General features: G+C 39.0%; 1 protein-coding gene across 7 annotated transcripts in view; it reads left to right on the top strand.

The window, feature by feature from the left end:
- DDI2 (DNA damage inducible 1 homolog 2) overlaps nt 1–13639 on the top strand; it is a 40520-nt gene extending 26881 nt beyond the window's left edge. The window contains exons 8-10 of one of the 7 annotated variants that reach the window (XM_004377224.2): nt 387–576; nt 2794–2856; nt 5378–6607. In XM_004377224.2, the coding sequence (XP_004377281.1) occupies nt 387–576; nt 2794–2810 (207 nt within the window). In that variant the 3' untranslated portion in view covers nt 2811–2856; nt 5378–6607. Of the gene's footprint in view, nt 1–386; nt 577–620; nt 2857–2882; nt 3816–5377 lie in introns of those variants that run through there. The other 6 variants (XM_023732162.1, XM_023732160.1, XM_023732158.1 and 3 more) reach the window with 6 other exon arrangements.
- Nucleotides 13640–16562: the final 2923 nt, after the last annotated feature.

The following is a 16562-nucleotide window of genomic DNA, read 5'->3' as shown; positions in this document are numbered from 1 at the left end:
AAGCTGTAGTTTATAGAAGTGAAATGTAAAACTATGAATAGTATGGTCTCAGTTTTAAAAGAAAAAGTCATTTATATGTTTCTGAAAGGTGAAGCTGCTGATTATACTTGTTATTTTTCCAGATTTCATACAGTGAACCTGCATCACATATATAATCAAATAAACAATGTTGTATTAAAGACAGATAAATGTAAACTAATTCTGTAAAGGATATTCTGCTATAAACTTTGAATATTAAAAAAAATTCTGAATTAGATAAAGAAGTATTGTGAATCATCTCTGTCCGTCGATTTGCTCTTTGTGGATAGAGTTTTAAATTCAGGATCCTAATTTTTCTGCATGGCATTTTATTTGCTATCCTTATCCTTCGGTTTCTTCCTTCTAAGTGTTCCATTGACCTCAAGAAAAATGTACTCGTGATCGGCACCACAGGCTCCCAGACCACCTTCCTTCCTGAGGGAGAACTACCAGACTGTGCCAGGTTGGCATATGGGGCCGGGCGAGAGGACCTGCGGCCAGAGGACATTGCAGACCAAGAATTAGCAGAAGCCCTTCAAAAATCTGTAGAGGATGCAGGTATTTGGAAAGGCTGAGCTTTTGAATACTACCCATGTCATTGGTGGGTGAGCCTGGGAAGGGCGAGCTTCAGCAGAGGGTAGGGACTTTCCCAGTTCATCATCAGTCTCATTGTCCAGTAGTAGATGTGTTCATTGTTTGTCCTCTTACCTTCTCCTCCCATCTCTCAACATGAAAAGAAAAAACTCCACATTTCAACAGATTAAGAAACAGCAGTCCGTTGCCGTGGACGAGATGGATTGGGTATTTATTTGCTTAGGTACATTTTTGTAGGCTTCCTAAAAATCATGTCTTTTTTCCCCTAAAGAAAGTCCTAACAGTAAGCAGATAGATTCTTTTTGAGTTCAGCAGTATTTCCCTGAAATTTTCTCAGGCCTGTTTATTTGGAAGGATAGCATTGTCCCTGTGATTGAACAGCCCTCACCTTTTAAATATTTACTGCAAGGGCTGCCACCAGAGACAGAAGAATCAACAATAAGAAGCAGAATTAAACGTTAATCAGAATGTAGTGTTTATGCTGTTAATGAGCTCACAGTAGTATGTCACTGGACCTTATTAGAACAGTATAAATTGTGAAAACCAAGCTTACCTAATACATTTTTCTAAGTCTTGATTGTTGTAGTCTGTTTAAATCTAAAGACTAAGCCAACTTTTCTGAATAAAATGGATAACACAGTTTTGCTGAAATCACACTTCCATGAATAATTCCTCCCTCCCCCTCCCTCCCCATCTGTTACAGATCAGTGACTCTGGGGTAGATTTTCTAGAAGCTGAAAAGAATTAACTTTTAAGTTTGGGTTATTCTAAAGTCTTGAGCTGAAATTATTCATCAGTATGACTAATATCACACATTGCTTTTTCTGGTACTGTAAGATATATTTTGTCTTTCTCCTAAAGACAAAAGAGATACAAGCCTTAAAAATAAGCAGCCAGGTTTTGCCTGTGTTTGTTGCTGTAGAACCTCCAGAGGTCTATCCTTGAGCCTCTGTAGAATGGGTATGGGTAGCAGATGGAGTTTTCTAAGCTGGTCTTGTTCAGAATTGATTCCACTACCTTTTGGCTCAGTTTCACATACAAAGTACAGTTTTGGATGTGACTTAAGTGTTTTGTAGGAAGAGGGGGGAATTCTGAAAAACCAGACAGGGAGAGACTAACTTAATAGCTTACCCACAAGGTCAGCTTGAGTGAGTTTGAATTGTTACTTAAGATTTTTGCCTTTTTTTTTTTTTTTTTAATTTGTCATCTTAGTCATAATACTGTGTGTTAATAAAATGAGGATACATTACCATTTTGTGAAATTCCAGTTTTTTCCCCACAATCTTGATATTTTTATTTAAGAAACCCTAGATGATAGTAATGTTTTCTAATCTACTAACAGTTACCCACTTTGGGTAATTACCTTCCTTTAATAAAAACGTTTAGGAGATTAAAATACTGGCTCAGTGAGGGGAGTATGCCAGTTTTAAAAGGATTAAAAGGAGGTGGCTTTTTACCCATGTGACCTTTTGTTAGTGATATGTATGGGTTGTGCTAATTTTTGTAATATTTAAATAGTGAAATAATTTACAATATCACATCCTATTTGTTTGGAACATTGACTTCTCAGTATCATCAAAACTCTGAATGCAGTAGGTAGAACTGTTTTGCTAAAAGCTCTTTCTCAGGTAAATACTTACACCAAAGTATCTTCGTCTTTTCTAGAAATGGAAAAATAATTCAAAAAAGGAGCTGTATCTGATATATTTTATAAAAACTGATAAAAAGATAAAGAAGATAAGCCAGGATAGAATTCATTCAGGTTTGGTTTGTTTTCTTCTAAAAATAAATCTGAACTGAAGAAGAAGAAATTTGGAGAGTGACTGCTACATGTGTTCACTCACCTTTATGCCACAAAGATTCTTGTATCACGTAGTTCTGATAGGCCTACCAGTGTCGCTTTTTCACATGTCTCACATGTTTGCCCATGAATTCTCTATATGTAGGTGTGTAAAATTAATTTCTTTCTAAGTTCTGTTGAAAATCTGTTGAAGTTGCCACATTGTTTTATGTCATGTGAGAAAATTGAAGCAACCAACAAACCTTCAGAAACATTCCCCCACTTTGATTCTACCAGTTCCTGATTTTAAAGATGGCAAAGGAATGGAGATTATAACCCTGCATGCTGTGTGGTTAGCATTATTAACCCAAGTTTGCTTGTCTGTTTCCTAATTCAAACAGAGCGTCAGAAGCCATGATGCATGTAGTGTGTGTGTACTGCAGCTGGAGTGGGCCCCAGACCAGGTATTTATAGACACCGTGTTAAGCCTTCCATCCAGTCGTCATCTGTGGTCTGAAAGTCTCTGTACATGCAGCACTTTGGGGATTTAGTTACCATCATTCACCATTTACCTTGTTTAATCTGGTTACAACTAGCCTGTATATACATTTGTATGTTGGCATACATACATATATATGTAAGTATGATTTCCTGTTTAAAATATTACCAATGATCAGAACAGTTCAAGGGAAAAAATCCCAGCAAAAACAGTGTCCATTATTCCTACCACATCTGACCATGGTGACTGTCAAATCAAGATTATCTGTATCACAGCACTTTGTTGTTAGTGATAACTGTGCTCTTATGGATTTTGTGAGTCTTTTTTTTCCTGAGAAACTGAAGGTTCTCTCCCACCCCCCCACATTACTGCACACGACTTTCTGGAGTTCTAGAGAGGTAGAAATTCTCATTCTGTTGAAGGAGAAATGGAAACAGGCCAGGTGACTTGTCCAGGGTCACAGAGTCAATAGCACAGGCAGGACTTAGGTTTTATTCTTCCAGCAACAAGACCTAAGACTTTGCTTTTTCCTCTCTCTGGCCTGACAGATTTTCCTCAGAAGTCACTCTGCTTCCGTTCCTCTGTGGTATAAATATGGTAACTGTCAGCCTGAGTTTATTGGCTGGTTTATCAAGAGAGGAGGAGAGAGATTCTTTTAAACTACCAATTTGGAACTGTATAGGGGCTTGCAGGCTGGTTGTAATTAGATACATGGCATTTATTTATTTATTTTTTTAATCTTTTTTTTTTTTTTGGAAGGATGGGTTAAAAGCAAGCATAGTTTAATTATTCTTAATATCCATTGTCCTCATCCTCTTCTCCTATCATCCTGTAGTACTGACCCAGTCCTCCCCCCTACATTTAGGACTTAGGCCAGTGAAACTGACCATCTCAGCTACAGGAGGACTATATGCTGCTTTCATAGTGAGTACAAAATCCATTGAGGCTGTGTTCACCTTGACCTCACCTGGTTGTTTATAACTGGTATACTAGTGCCAGAAGGCCATTATCATGCCCCTTCATGTTGCTAACGTAGATATTTTAGTACAATGCATTTTTTTCTTTTAGCTCAAAATTGAACCTCTTTCAGAGTCAGCCTTAGGGACCAGTAAATAAAACTAATACCCGTGTTTCTAGACTCTAATAGAGTTTAAAATGAGATAAATGCTGTTTTCCTGCTTATACTAAACTATAAGGTGAGATTATTTCACGAGATGTCAGTAACTTCCTGACATAGTGCTCTGTCTTCTGTTCTGATTAAAACAATTTAGAGCCATCAGAATCATAACTTGCATTGCTTCATGACTACTTAGGTCAAGATCAAGCCCCCACGTGGGATGTTAACATTCAGCATGAAGCATTTGAGTTGCATCTGCCCTAATAGATTGTATTTTAAAGTCATTTTTGCTACCAGACTTTTGACTTTGAATTAAAGATCTTATAATAGTACATAGAGGACATTTTTTTTAACTGGATCATTGGGAAGTGGAGAGATGAAACTGATGTTTAATGACATCATTATGATGTTTTCACTTGACTTGTATGTAAGCTGGCCATCTTGTGTGAGTGGTTAGTAAGTTGCAGTGAATCTAAATAGTCATTGCCTATTGAAAAACTATTGTGAACCATCTCCTGTACTATATTAATGTGATAAAATGATAATCCTTTTAACAGTTATGTTATTTGGTAGAATGATTGGGATTTAATCTGTCCGATCGTTAGCTTTACTTTTGTTCTCTGAGTCAGACACTTATGCAATTTTACCATGATTCTTGGGAAGCCTGGTTGTAAATAAAGTAGATAGAATGTTTGCATCTCTGTCTTCTGGATGTCTCTGAGCATTACATTCTTATATCTCTTTATAATTCCTGCTCTGTCTCAGGTATACCTGACTGTAGATTTCTCATTTATAACCTCATTGTTCACATCTGAAATCGGAAAAAAGTGCATTGTCATGAGAATCATTTCTAGTACAGAGATTCTCAAGATTTGTAATGTGCCTAAGAATCACCTGAGGAGCTTATATAAAAACGCAGATTCCTAAGTTTGTCCCCAAGGATGGTGCCCCAGAATCTGCATGCTTAACAAGCATCCCAGGTGTTTTCAGGACAAGTGGTGGAGAGAACACACTTGGAGAAACATTATTCCAGAGATCTGAGCACGCTGGGAATAAAGATACATAAATGTCCTCAGTCCTGAGCACTAACCCAGCCATGATGTGGATGCTTATTAATGGTACTTAAACAATCATATTGATTCTAATATACATGTTTTATTAGGAGCATGCCTGCCTCTTATTCTGATGCTCTGATGTTAAATTGTCTACCGTAATAAGAATGGGTTTTTGTATTTTAGGTATAAGACAAATTTGAGTTTAAGGACCTGATTTTATTCTATCCTGTCTAGATTATATTCTCTGTTAATTTAGTGGCCTTTGTTACTTGCTAATTAATTAGTCTTTTTCCTTTTCCTTTTGTTCCGTATAGAGAAAAGTGGTAAAGAAACTACCTCACTGGGAATGTCATTGTTACCAACTTCAGATGGATTTAACCATCTAGCCCATCCTTCAGGACAGAGTCCTGAGATTGGTAATCATACGAGTCTTACTCACTCTGTCTCTGCTTCAGTCTGCCCTGCAAAGCCCAGTGACCCAGATAGCCTTGAACCTGAAGCTGTCAAGGCTTTGAAGGCTTCAGCTGAGTTCCAGATAACCTCTGAAAAGACAGAGCATCTTCTTCCTCTACGGGATCTTTCTGTTGATGCTTCTTCAGCAGACAGTGCTCCAGCAGACCATAGTCCAGCTATGCCTTTGAAGAAGTCATCAAAAGAGGCAGTTGTTGCAGATAATCTAAAGAAATTTCCTGCTGAAAAAAGCACCCAGGGCCTCAAAATTCATCTCTATACAAGACAGGAAACTAGCTTATCTGCCACAACTACTAGGATGCATGAACCACAAATGTTTCTCAGTGAAGAGGGTTGGCATCCAGAATATCAGAATCTGAGTCAAGTAAATGGCCTTCAGCACCAAGAAGAACCAGGGAATGAACAGCAGGAGGTAGTACAACAGAATGCTCCACATGACCAAGAACATCTTTGTAACACAGGGGACCTTGAACTTCCTGGGGAAAGGCAACAGAACCAACAAAAATGTATTGATTTAGAAGATGAGATGAAAGGGGACAGGCTACAGCAGAATGTAGACCTTCTAGGTATAGAGAAAAATACTCTACCTTCAGGATGCTTTGGCTGCTCAAATTCAGAAACACTTATGGAAGTAGATATTGTTGAACAGTCCCTGGTTGCTGTGTTTAATTCAGCAGGCAATCAACATGCCAATGTCAAGAACATTGGTGCATCTGATCTCACGCTAGATAATCCCTTAATGGAAGTAGAAACATCAAAATGTAACCCTTCATCTGAAAATTTATCTAATTTCATTTCCACTCAGGATTTACAGCTCCAAGAAAGTAATGTTGAAACGTCCAGAACAAATAGAGAATATGGTAATTGCTCCCCCTCTTTAAGTCTTTGTGGCAGTTGTCAGCCCTCTGTGGAGTCAACAGAGGAATCGTATTCATCTATAACGACAGCTTTGAAGGAACTTCATGAGCTTTTAGTCATTAGTAGTAACCCAGCTTCAGAACATACATCTGAAGAAGCTGTCTGCCAATCAGAAACGGGAGCTGAGGGCCAAACAAGTATTAAAGACCTTTCTGAATTACAGACCCAAAATGAGCCTCTTACAGCTACCCAGGAGGAACAGCATTCACAAGTCTCCTTCCATCAGGCTGTACCTTTATCGGTCAAGGCAGAAAAATTAACAGGCATTTCACCTGGTACTGGAACAGAGGATGTAGAAAATGTTAACTTCAGGGTTCCAAGTGATGGCATGCATACTGATAAAGAACGTGTCCCCAAGTCTAGGGAATCAGTAAACGAGAGCAGTTCTGTCCCTCTATCCTCAGCTGAAATGTCTGATCAACTGCACTGCACCCTAGATGCAGAAATTTCACCCAAACTTCTAGCAGGTGAGGAGGATGCACTCAATCAGACTTCTGAGCAAACTAAGGCCTTGCCATTCAGTTTCAGATTGGTTAAAGACTTGTGTCAGTGCACACAGAATCCAGTGACAGACAGGCCTGAAACCAGAGAAGATGTCTGTCCTGAAGCTGCCAGCCCATTCCTTGAGTTTGAACCACCTACCAGCCAGCCATCCAGTCCCTCCATTCTTCCACCATTGATTTTTCCTGCTGCAGACATTGACCGGATCCTCCATGCTGGCTTTACTTTGCAGGAAGCTCTTGGGGCTTTGCATCGAGTTGGTGGAAATGCAGACCTTGCTCTTCTTGTTTTGCTAGCAAAGAACATTGTAGTTCCTACATAACCATGGAAAGTGGGCTAGACTGTATTCCATTCCCTTAAAGAAAGCTATATATACACACACACACTCACACATATACAGTATAGGTAGAAACCTGCAAGCAGAATGTTGAGCCAGATTTTTTTTTTTTTTTTAAAGGTTTTTTTCGGCCAAAGTAATTTATGATCTCTTGTCTGATGGATTTGTCTATTCTACTTGTTAAAATTTGGGCCTTTTTAAATGTATTGGCAGTATGTGCATACAAAAGCATTTTATTCTCATTAAGATGATGTATTCTGGAATAAAATTGATGGCTTTATGTATAGCATACCATTTTAGAATGAGAGTGAATGCTTTGAAAAGCAGAAGCCATGAGAAATCCCACCACCCGTGCAGCTAAAAGCAGATCAACTTAACACTGTGACTGTGTGTCTGAGCTGTAGGCAAGGTATGGCTTGTTGACTAAGTTGTCAAGTTACAAGCTTTTGACCACATAGTTTGGTGTTTGGAATTAATACCCAATGCTCTGTATATTTGATTCATCACTTATAACAGGAAATTGAAGAATAATTGACTAATATCTCCTAGAGTGGTATTTTTATTTGTGTGCTTAGGGTTTGACGTTTTAATAGGGTGAGCGGGAGGGTTTAAAACTTGGGCTACTTTGTATATTGCAGGCTGCTGCATGGATTGCCAAATGTTACACTGGGTGGGAGACTGGGGGGGAATTAAAATTAGAGTGAAACATGGTGCTACCCAGATTTAAAAAGAAAAAAAAATATATGTGTATATATATATATCCATTTGCAAATGTCTTGGTGATGTTTCAAGAACTGTGAGTGGAAAATAATGGCTTAAACACTGGAATTCACTATAGATGGGGTTTGCTAGCATCTCATTGATCATACCTCAACCCTTAATGATTATTTGATCAATTTTATGTTCAGCTAATGGGTTGATTGCCAGCAGTTTCTTTCTTTTCTAAACTCATCTTCTATTAAGAAGTTCTAAAGCTCAGTTTTGAGCTGTGAACTGAGTGAAATGTTGAAGTGTGATATCCTTATCACCAGTTCATCTTGGTGCTTAGAATGGTCAGTCTGTTTGGTGAGTGCCCTTCATGGCAGTGGAAAATAGTAATTGCGGTTTCTGACTCAAGTGGCCTTGGTAGAGTTTTCCATCCCTTTTCTTTCCTCAGGAATTTCTTTTTTAAGCAAGATTCATCATATTTGTGTCTACCGTGTAGAGTTAGGAGTGGGGCATAGCATATAGATGTATTTATTGTGGCCTTTTATAGAGGACTAGCCCTTGGAAATCATTGTCCTGTGGGCCCCACTGTGCAGTAATCCGACTGGATAGGTTTTAGATCATTCTTTCCTGGAAAACTATTCTCTTAGGTACCTAGCAGAAATCTAAAATCTTGGTTCTATTGAAAAGAATTTTGAGAATGATAATTCTGGATTACTCTTCTAGATTACAGTTAGCAATGTGTTTGAAACAGAAGCTTTGAAAGGATGAGTTGTGAACTTAGTGTTAAATAGGTTTGTCTAAAATCTGATTATTTGATAACTTGTTCTTTCCATCAAAATTCAAGTCATTGAACATAATCAAAATGAAGACTCATATCTCAGGAGTTTTTGAAATTTTAATTTGGGGGCACTGAGAGACTTGTCTCTTCTACCCTATCCCAACTCTGCTTTCTCTTTGCTATGATGTTTGTATGTATTATAAGACTAGTGATATGATGGAAAGTCACACAGATTCATCATGATCCTTTCTGAAGTTAGGAAATAGTTGACAGAAGGAATTGTCGTTTACTGTTTTCAAGAGGGTGCTCAGAAGGACAGGTTAGCCAGATTGTCTTTAAAATGTCCTTTTAGACAATCACATGTTGTAGATTTTGTTTGCCCTACACCAAAGATCTAAGATGCACTAGGAAACTGTTGTAGGATTTCTGTCAACTGACGCTTAAGAGCTATGATTGTAACTAAGTGGTTGGTGCTGTGATTGAAGCAAAATCTAGTAGCAGTGCAGTGGGACTCTGTTTGCTTTATGGGGGATGGTTTGAGAATTTACTCTAAACTTACAGATCTTTGGGGCCTTGGGCTGGGGTGGGTGTGGTATGGGGGAACTTAACAATGACACTAGACTCCTCCAAAAAGGCCCTCTGTGTGATGATGGCTCGCAGTGTTCTGTGTGAGCAGAACAAAATTTGGGGCACTGCTCAGAGGCATGGCCACTGAGTTTTAACAGTGTGGAGATTTGGGAAACAGTCTCAAGTGAATATAGAATATCAGCCTAGAAAAGTTTTCATTTTAATAGCTTTTTATGTATGTATATTTATTTTTGAAGAGAAAATTGAATAGGTCTATAGTTTTGCTGGTATTCTTGTTAGGAGTACTTTGAATGACTTTAACTCATTCGCCAAATATCCTTGTCAATTTTTGTCATTTTTTTCAACATATAATTATTTTTGAATTTTAAAATCTTATTTCCTATCCATCATTTCTATGAAAATGAAGTTGTTGACATTGTTAGGATTTTTTAATTAATCTTAAATTCAGCAGTTATAGAACAGAAAGGGTATTATGGAACGTAACGCTGGTGAACCTTCATTGTCAATTTTATTCAATGTTTAACACGTTAAGAATTCTAGAAGTGCAGAAATTATAGATTAACTTCTAAGAATAAGATCAAATCATTGTAAACTCATCTGGTTGGCAACAGAACTTGTAGTAGCCAGTCATACCAGTAATGGATGGCTTTATTGGACAGCTCCTTTGACATAATAATGGACAGCTCTGTGGTCAGAGCTTACCTCCAAGGGTGGTCTGTTTGCTCACCAAAGAGAAGAGGGGATTCTCCTGTATAAATTCTACAGTTTCCCTCAAGTTGGTTCTAGTATACCAGGATGTGCTCGGTAACTATAGACAGGTATGCCTAGGCTATAGATTTTGCCCATTGAAGCTAGTAAGAATTATTTATTTCCTGTTGTACCTGTGGGGCAGTTCTACTCTGTCCTGTAGAGTCGCTATGAGTCAGAATCGACTCGATAGCAACGGGTTTGGTTTTAGCTTTTGGTATTGTACCTGTTCTAGGCCTCCAGACATCATCAGCCAGTAGCCTTTCATTCCTATAGTTTGGGCTTTAGCCATTAACATAAAGATAACCAGTTGCTTAACAAAGGAAACTGGATAGGAGCACCATATATGTGAAAGGGAGACACAACCCCACAACCTCTTGCAAGAGGGTTGCATAGAAGTGGATATATGAAACTGTATCCTTGCTTTTATGATAACCAATTAGTCTGCCTATTCTTCCCTTACCACAGCTTTCTATCTAATGAAAGCTATAAAAATTTAGTTTAACTTTTCAGCTCATGTGTTTTATATATATATGTACGTGAACTATTCTGTACATAGGGTGATTGGCAAGTATTCTACAAGTAATTTTACATAGATTAAAATGTGACCAATTTTTATATCAACAGATAACATTTTTCAGTTATGGTGGCTTGTATCCCACCATGTATATAAGAACAGCCTTGCAAAAAACTCCAGGAAAATTGAAGTGAATTCTGACTTCCTTTTCCTATCTGTTGCCACCTTTGCCACCTACAGTGAGGTTAAGCAGGAATAATTGAACTGCTACATATTTGAAACTTGTAATCGTTGGTAACCAGGTTATGCATTCTTCTATTCTCTAGCACAAATACCAAAAAGCCAAACTTCCCCTTTGAATGTTAGTGACTTAGCGTAGTCTGTGGCTGAGTTTTCCTTCCCAAAAGATGAACATCACCTTTCATTTAGCAGTTATATAAAATAAAAATAATGCTCTTAAGTAGCTGGAAATGTGAAATCATGGCTTAGTTTTATACTTTAGTGGTCCCTCGGTAGGTGTTACTAGGAGTTTGTTCAATAAAGGATTTAGGTGTGAACCTTTGATGTACTTGATTTTCTTTTGTGCCTTAGTTTCTCCGAATAGCAGAGGCATCAAATTTTAGTGGGTGATCCTAAGACTCACCTGTATTAAGCTGATTCAGAATTATACTACACCAAATCATTAGATTTCCCCAGATAGAAGGATTATAATCTGGATTTATGCATCAGGCATACAGAAAAGGAGCTCTAGATGTTTATTATGTTTTGTGTTGTACTATCAGTGTTGTAAAGATTAAGGGAGAGAAAAAGGTCGAGAAAATCTTACTTGCGCAGAAAACTGGTACTCTCTTGAATGCTATGCAGTATGAGTCTTTGAACAAGAGTTCATTGATACTTCTTTGAATCATCAAACATATATTGAGTGCCTATGTGCCAGGCACTGGTGAACACCAGGGATACAGGTGTGACTAAAACAGATTGAAATCCTGCTTTCGTGAAGCTTTCAGTCTAATAGGGAGACATGAAACAAATGTTAGCTTCAAGAGCCAATAATGGACAAGGACAAGATCTGTTTCGGCCTATTAGTGTGTTTTTAGTTTAAAAGTCATCCTAGAATGATTTGGTTTAAATTCAGAGCAGATTGGGAAAATCAGGCTTAAATTGGCATCAGAAAACCAGCAACAACAAAAAATGTTCTAACATTTGGTAGAAATACCTGAAGAAATCAAGTATTCAGAAATACATTGACGGTGCTGGGGGGTAAATGGGCAGAATGGGAGAAGTGCAACAAGTAAATGGCAAATGACCCTAAGTACATGTCAGTGTGACTGTCAACCTTTCCTTCCATCAGGAGCTCCTTCCATGCAGGGTGGAGATAGGGATGTGCTGCAGCATCCTCCCCTCGCACCATTTGAGAGCATAGCTGCTCTGGAGTAATGACATCTGGGCTAACAGAACTTAGCAAGATTCTGCAGGATGTGCTGTTTTAAAGCAGCTGAGTGCAAAATAGAAAATGGGAGTCTAGAACAGAAAATCTAGCAAGCAGTGAATGGCTTTGGGACAGAATGATGGGCAGAATTGATTTACAAGAGGATTTAAGGCGCCATGAATTTTTCTACAGGACAGCTGCCATCAAAGGGACATCCTCTCACCCGTTATTTAAAATGTCGTATGTTATTATCCTGAGGCATACAGGTAGAATATCTGGATCTTAACTACTAGTGACTTCAGAGGTTTACAGTTAGAAAGCTTCTGAAAGGTTTATCCATTTTGTATTGGTGATTGCTAATGTAGACCCTCTGGGAGCTGTAAAAGGTAAGAGGATACAGCTGATTAATTTCAGGGCACCATCTTGTATGAAATCTGCAAAGAGAAAATGATTCAAAGGCATAGGGTTTAGAGAATTTCTTTTACCTAAAAAAGTTAAGCAACTATAGAAGACTTGGGATGGGGGTGTGGAATGCAAATTTGGAATAATTAAAGAACTATATTTCTTTAAATACATACTTTAAGAAGGTTTTTATTAGCTAATTTGGGGAAGGGGTACCCTGGGGTATGTTTTCCTAGGAAAATGCATCTCTGATGGGAAATTATTTTGTTTACAAGACTGTTTTACCTGCAACCTTGAACAAACGTATCTGTGGCCTGAAGAAAGGTAGACCTGTGTTAATTTCCTCTCAGAGGCAGTCAGATCCATTTGTCTGGATTCCTTCTGTCTGAGATTACCCGATGCTGACCAGACTTCTTTTTCCTTCCCTGAAGACGTAAAGGTTTCTGAGCTTGTGCTACCTACCCATCCAGACTTTCCCATTTGAATGATTAGATTTCTATTCTGTACTCCACTGATCATCCGCTTGAAATAGCTGGGTGATATCCTCAGAGCAGTTTGACATACTGATTGAATTTGCGTTTTTCACTATGCATCTAGGATGAAAATTGATTTGCTTGTTTTTATTCAAACTCTCCTCCTCTTGAAAGCTTTGTTTACCAGTTTTGTAGCCATATTTGGCAAATTTTAATTAATAGAAACCCCTCTGTCCTTTTCCCCCTTATTCTTGCAATTGCTCATTTAGGGCAAGATTTTCTGGCTTTTCTTCAAGCTTTGAGACTACTGCATCTTAGAAGAAGAACTAGGCTGATTGGCAAAATAGACTTGCCAGTGGCTCAGTCACTTCCAAAACACTTTAGTTTTGAGAGTTCGGGAAACTCTGAGAACTTACGAGAACCAAACTCAGGAATCCCAAAGTTGGTTGCATTGTGCCATTGGTTTAGGGGCTGAACATAGGACCTGTCTGCAGCTGAGTGAATTAGATGCATTTGGGTTTGAGTTTTTGTCAAATACTGAAATGTAAGTCAGCCCTAAATAATCAAAACACTTTATTTTCTTTTTTTAATAGGAACTTTATGAAGAAAAAGTGATATGTCAAACATTTGATATTTAAGACAATAAAGTTTTTATCATACGACTTTTGTTTGATCAATTTCTTTTAAATCGAGGTGATTGATTGCTTTTGTCTCTACCTCCCTGCCCCTTTAAATAACTTACAACCAGGCACTGTAACTTGTGGACATGTGCCTGAACCCCAGAAAAAATGGGCGTCTTGGTGCCATTAAAGTAACTTCTACATAATCATTGTAGGAGGAAAGGTAGCTGCTGCATTTTTTAACTTTCATAAGTGGTTGATGCACAGTAATAGAAATAACACTGGCAATAGAGTATAGTGGTTAAAGCTATACTCTCTAGAGCCAGACTGAGTTTGAATTCAGCTTTGTCCCTTATTAGCTGTGTGACTTTGGGTAAATTGCGTTTCTGTGCCTCAGTTTCCTCATCTCTAAAATGGGAAGTATCATAGGATGGTTATAGGGATTAAATGAGTTAATACATGTAAGGTGCTTAGAATAGTGCCTGACACATAGTAACTACTAATTAGACACTAGCTGGTGTTACTCATTGTTATCACTTAAGGGATTTGAGAATGCTAGATGGAATTTCCAAAGGTTGGATCACTCATCTAACAGTTTGATATGGCGGGAGGACTCTGCCCCACGTAGTCAGTCATTCAGGGGCTTAGGCTACCACAGCTCTGCCCTTTTCAGTATGTGGCTTCCGAGATTACCTTGGACATCACATCCACTTGGCATACCAGGGAATGGAAGTGCTGTACATCACCTCTGTCCACATTTCATTGGCTGGAACTTGGACATAAGGCCATACCAGATTGTAAGAAAGGCTGTGAAATATAATTGACTTAAAAAAAAAAAAATCAACTTGTGTGCCCAGGAAGAATAGGAGTAATTTGGTCAGCCAACAGTTGCTCAATTTCACCTCACACAGGCCATAACACACCCTTTCCCCAAAGGAGATATCCCCAGATCCCACCCAGATACCCCATTGACCTAAAGTTCAGAATCCCCTGGGATGCCCAGGCATCTCCTTCGGGCTCTGTGTGGTCTGGCAAACTCTGAACTAAATGATGTTATCTGCTCCTACCCTGTATACAGTGAAGAAGCAGGAGCAGAATAACTACAATAAAAACTCACATTTGGAAAAGGGAAGAACAGAAAGTGTGGCAGGCACTGGCCCCACCAATTAGAAAATTGTGGACAGGCATTGTGAAGGAGTTGGGGGAGTTCCTTTATTAGATTCTGAGTATGTGCTCTGGAAGGAACTCCTTTGTCCACTGTTCTCTACAACGGCACCTGAAGTAGATGTTGAGTCTGCCCTCGGGAATTGCACAGCTTTCCTAGCTCACTACTGGTACAAGTCTGGGGACCTGAGGGTTTTATAAAGGCTTGGAAAAGAGTCTAGATGTGTGGTTTCTTTGGCAAAACAGTTACTTAGTAACAGGAGACTTCTGCTTCCAGTCTGTTCTGAATGCCAGAAACCACAACCAGAGTTTTTTCCTATACATAATTCTCAAGCCTGATTTGTTTCTCTGCTTTCTCACTTCTGTTCTGCTCTCAATGGCGTCTACCTTGAATTCATCTGAAACAGGTTTGAGTGGGAAAACCTTTAATACGATTTTTGCAACAGGGCTGAGTCTTACTACTGTGCCTTGGTATTCAAAGCTTATTTCAAATTTAGCTCTTACTATCTGGGGTCTAGAAGGAGGAAACCCACTTCAGGGCCCCAGGATTCATGGCTCTGTTTTCATTTCTGCTTACAACCAGCCAATTCTTTCTTTAGCTTAGCTCTTCTGATGCTTGTAAAAGTCAACACACTAACATGACTTTTCAACCTTTCCTTTTAGACTAGGATTCAAGGCTCCTGTGAAGATCTACAGGCTTTATAGTTAATGTAGTCAACTATCCAATCTGTCAGAGGAAACAGTTGTACAAATATTTTGCCCCCCTGAATAACATGGGGAGTTCTGGTGGCATAATGGTTGAGTTATGGTTGTTAACCAAGGGTCAGCAGTTCAAATCCACCAGCCGATCATTGGAAACCCTATGGGGCAGTTCTACTCTGTCCTGTAGGATCGCTATGAGTCCGAATCAACTCGACGGCAACAGGTTTGGTTTGGTTGGTTTTTGAATAACATGGGCCTCTATTTTTCCAGCCTCCAATATCATTTCCTTCTTGACCACCAAGCCCATGTCATATTTTAGGTTTTTGTGATGGCAACATTCCATTTCAGTAACCAATTCCTGTATTAGTTAAGATAGACTAACTGCTGTAACAACAACAAAAAAAATATTGCCATTGAGTCAATTCTGACTCAGAGTGACCCGATGTGACAGAGTAGAACTGCCCCCATAGGGTTTCCTAGGCTGTAATCTTTAGGGAAGCATACTGCCGCATCTTTCTCCCACAGAGCGCACACACCAACCTTTCAGTTAGCAGCTGAGCACTTAACCACTGCGCCACCAGCGCTTGCTGTAGCAAACCCACCCCAAATATCAGTAGCTTAACACAATATAACCTTATTTCTTCTTCACTAATAGTCCAGTGTGGGTCAGGTCAGTGGAAATAGGGTGAAGTGGAAGGCTCTCCTCCATGCTGTCATCGTGGGGACCCAGATTTCCAGCAGCTCTGCCATTTTCACATGGCTTCTAAAGTTGCCCTGGCCTTCAACACTCAGTTGGAAGCTGATGGAAGAGAGAATCAAGATCAAGGGGTTTTTATGGGACAGACCTGGATATGGTACACATCACTTCTCACACAAAATCACGGATACCTGGCCATGCCTAGCTGAAGCAGAGGCACGGAAAAGTAGACTATGTCCAATAAGAAGAGGAGAAGAGCTAACCCAGTTTTTGCCTCGAAGAATATACATTTCCTAATGTCTGGGCTCAGGATGCTAACCAAAAGGTTGGCAGATCGAATCCACCAACCACTCTTTGGAAACCCTATGGTGAAGCTCTACTCTGTCCTATAGGGTCGCTATGAGTGGGAATCGACTTGATGACAAGGTGTTTGGGTTTTTTTAATGT

This window comes from Trichechus manatus, unplaced genomic scaffold, assembly GCF_000243295.1.
Source record: "Trichechus manatus latirostris isolate Lorelei unplaced genomic scaffold, TriManLat1.0 scaffold00048, whole genome shotgun sequence".
NCBI lineage: Eukaryota > Metazoa > Chordata > Mammalia > Sirenia > Trichechidae > Trichechus > Trichechus manatus.
The sequence above is the reverse complement of the archived record's forward strand: the minus strand, read 5'-3'. Positions and strand labels throughout refer to the sequence as shown.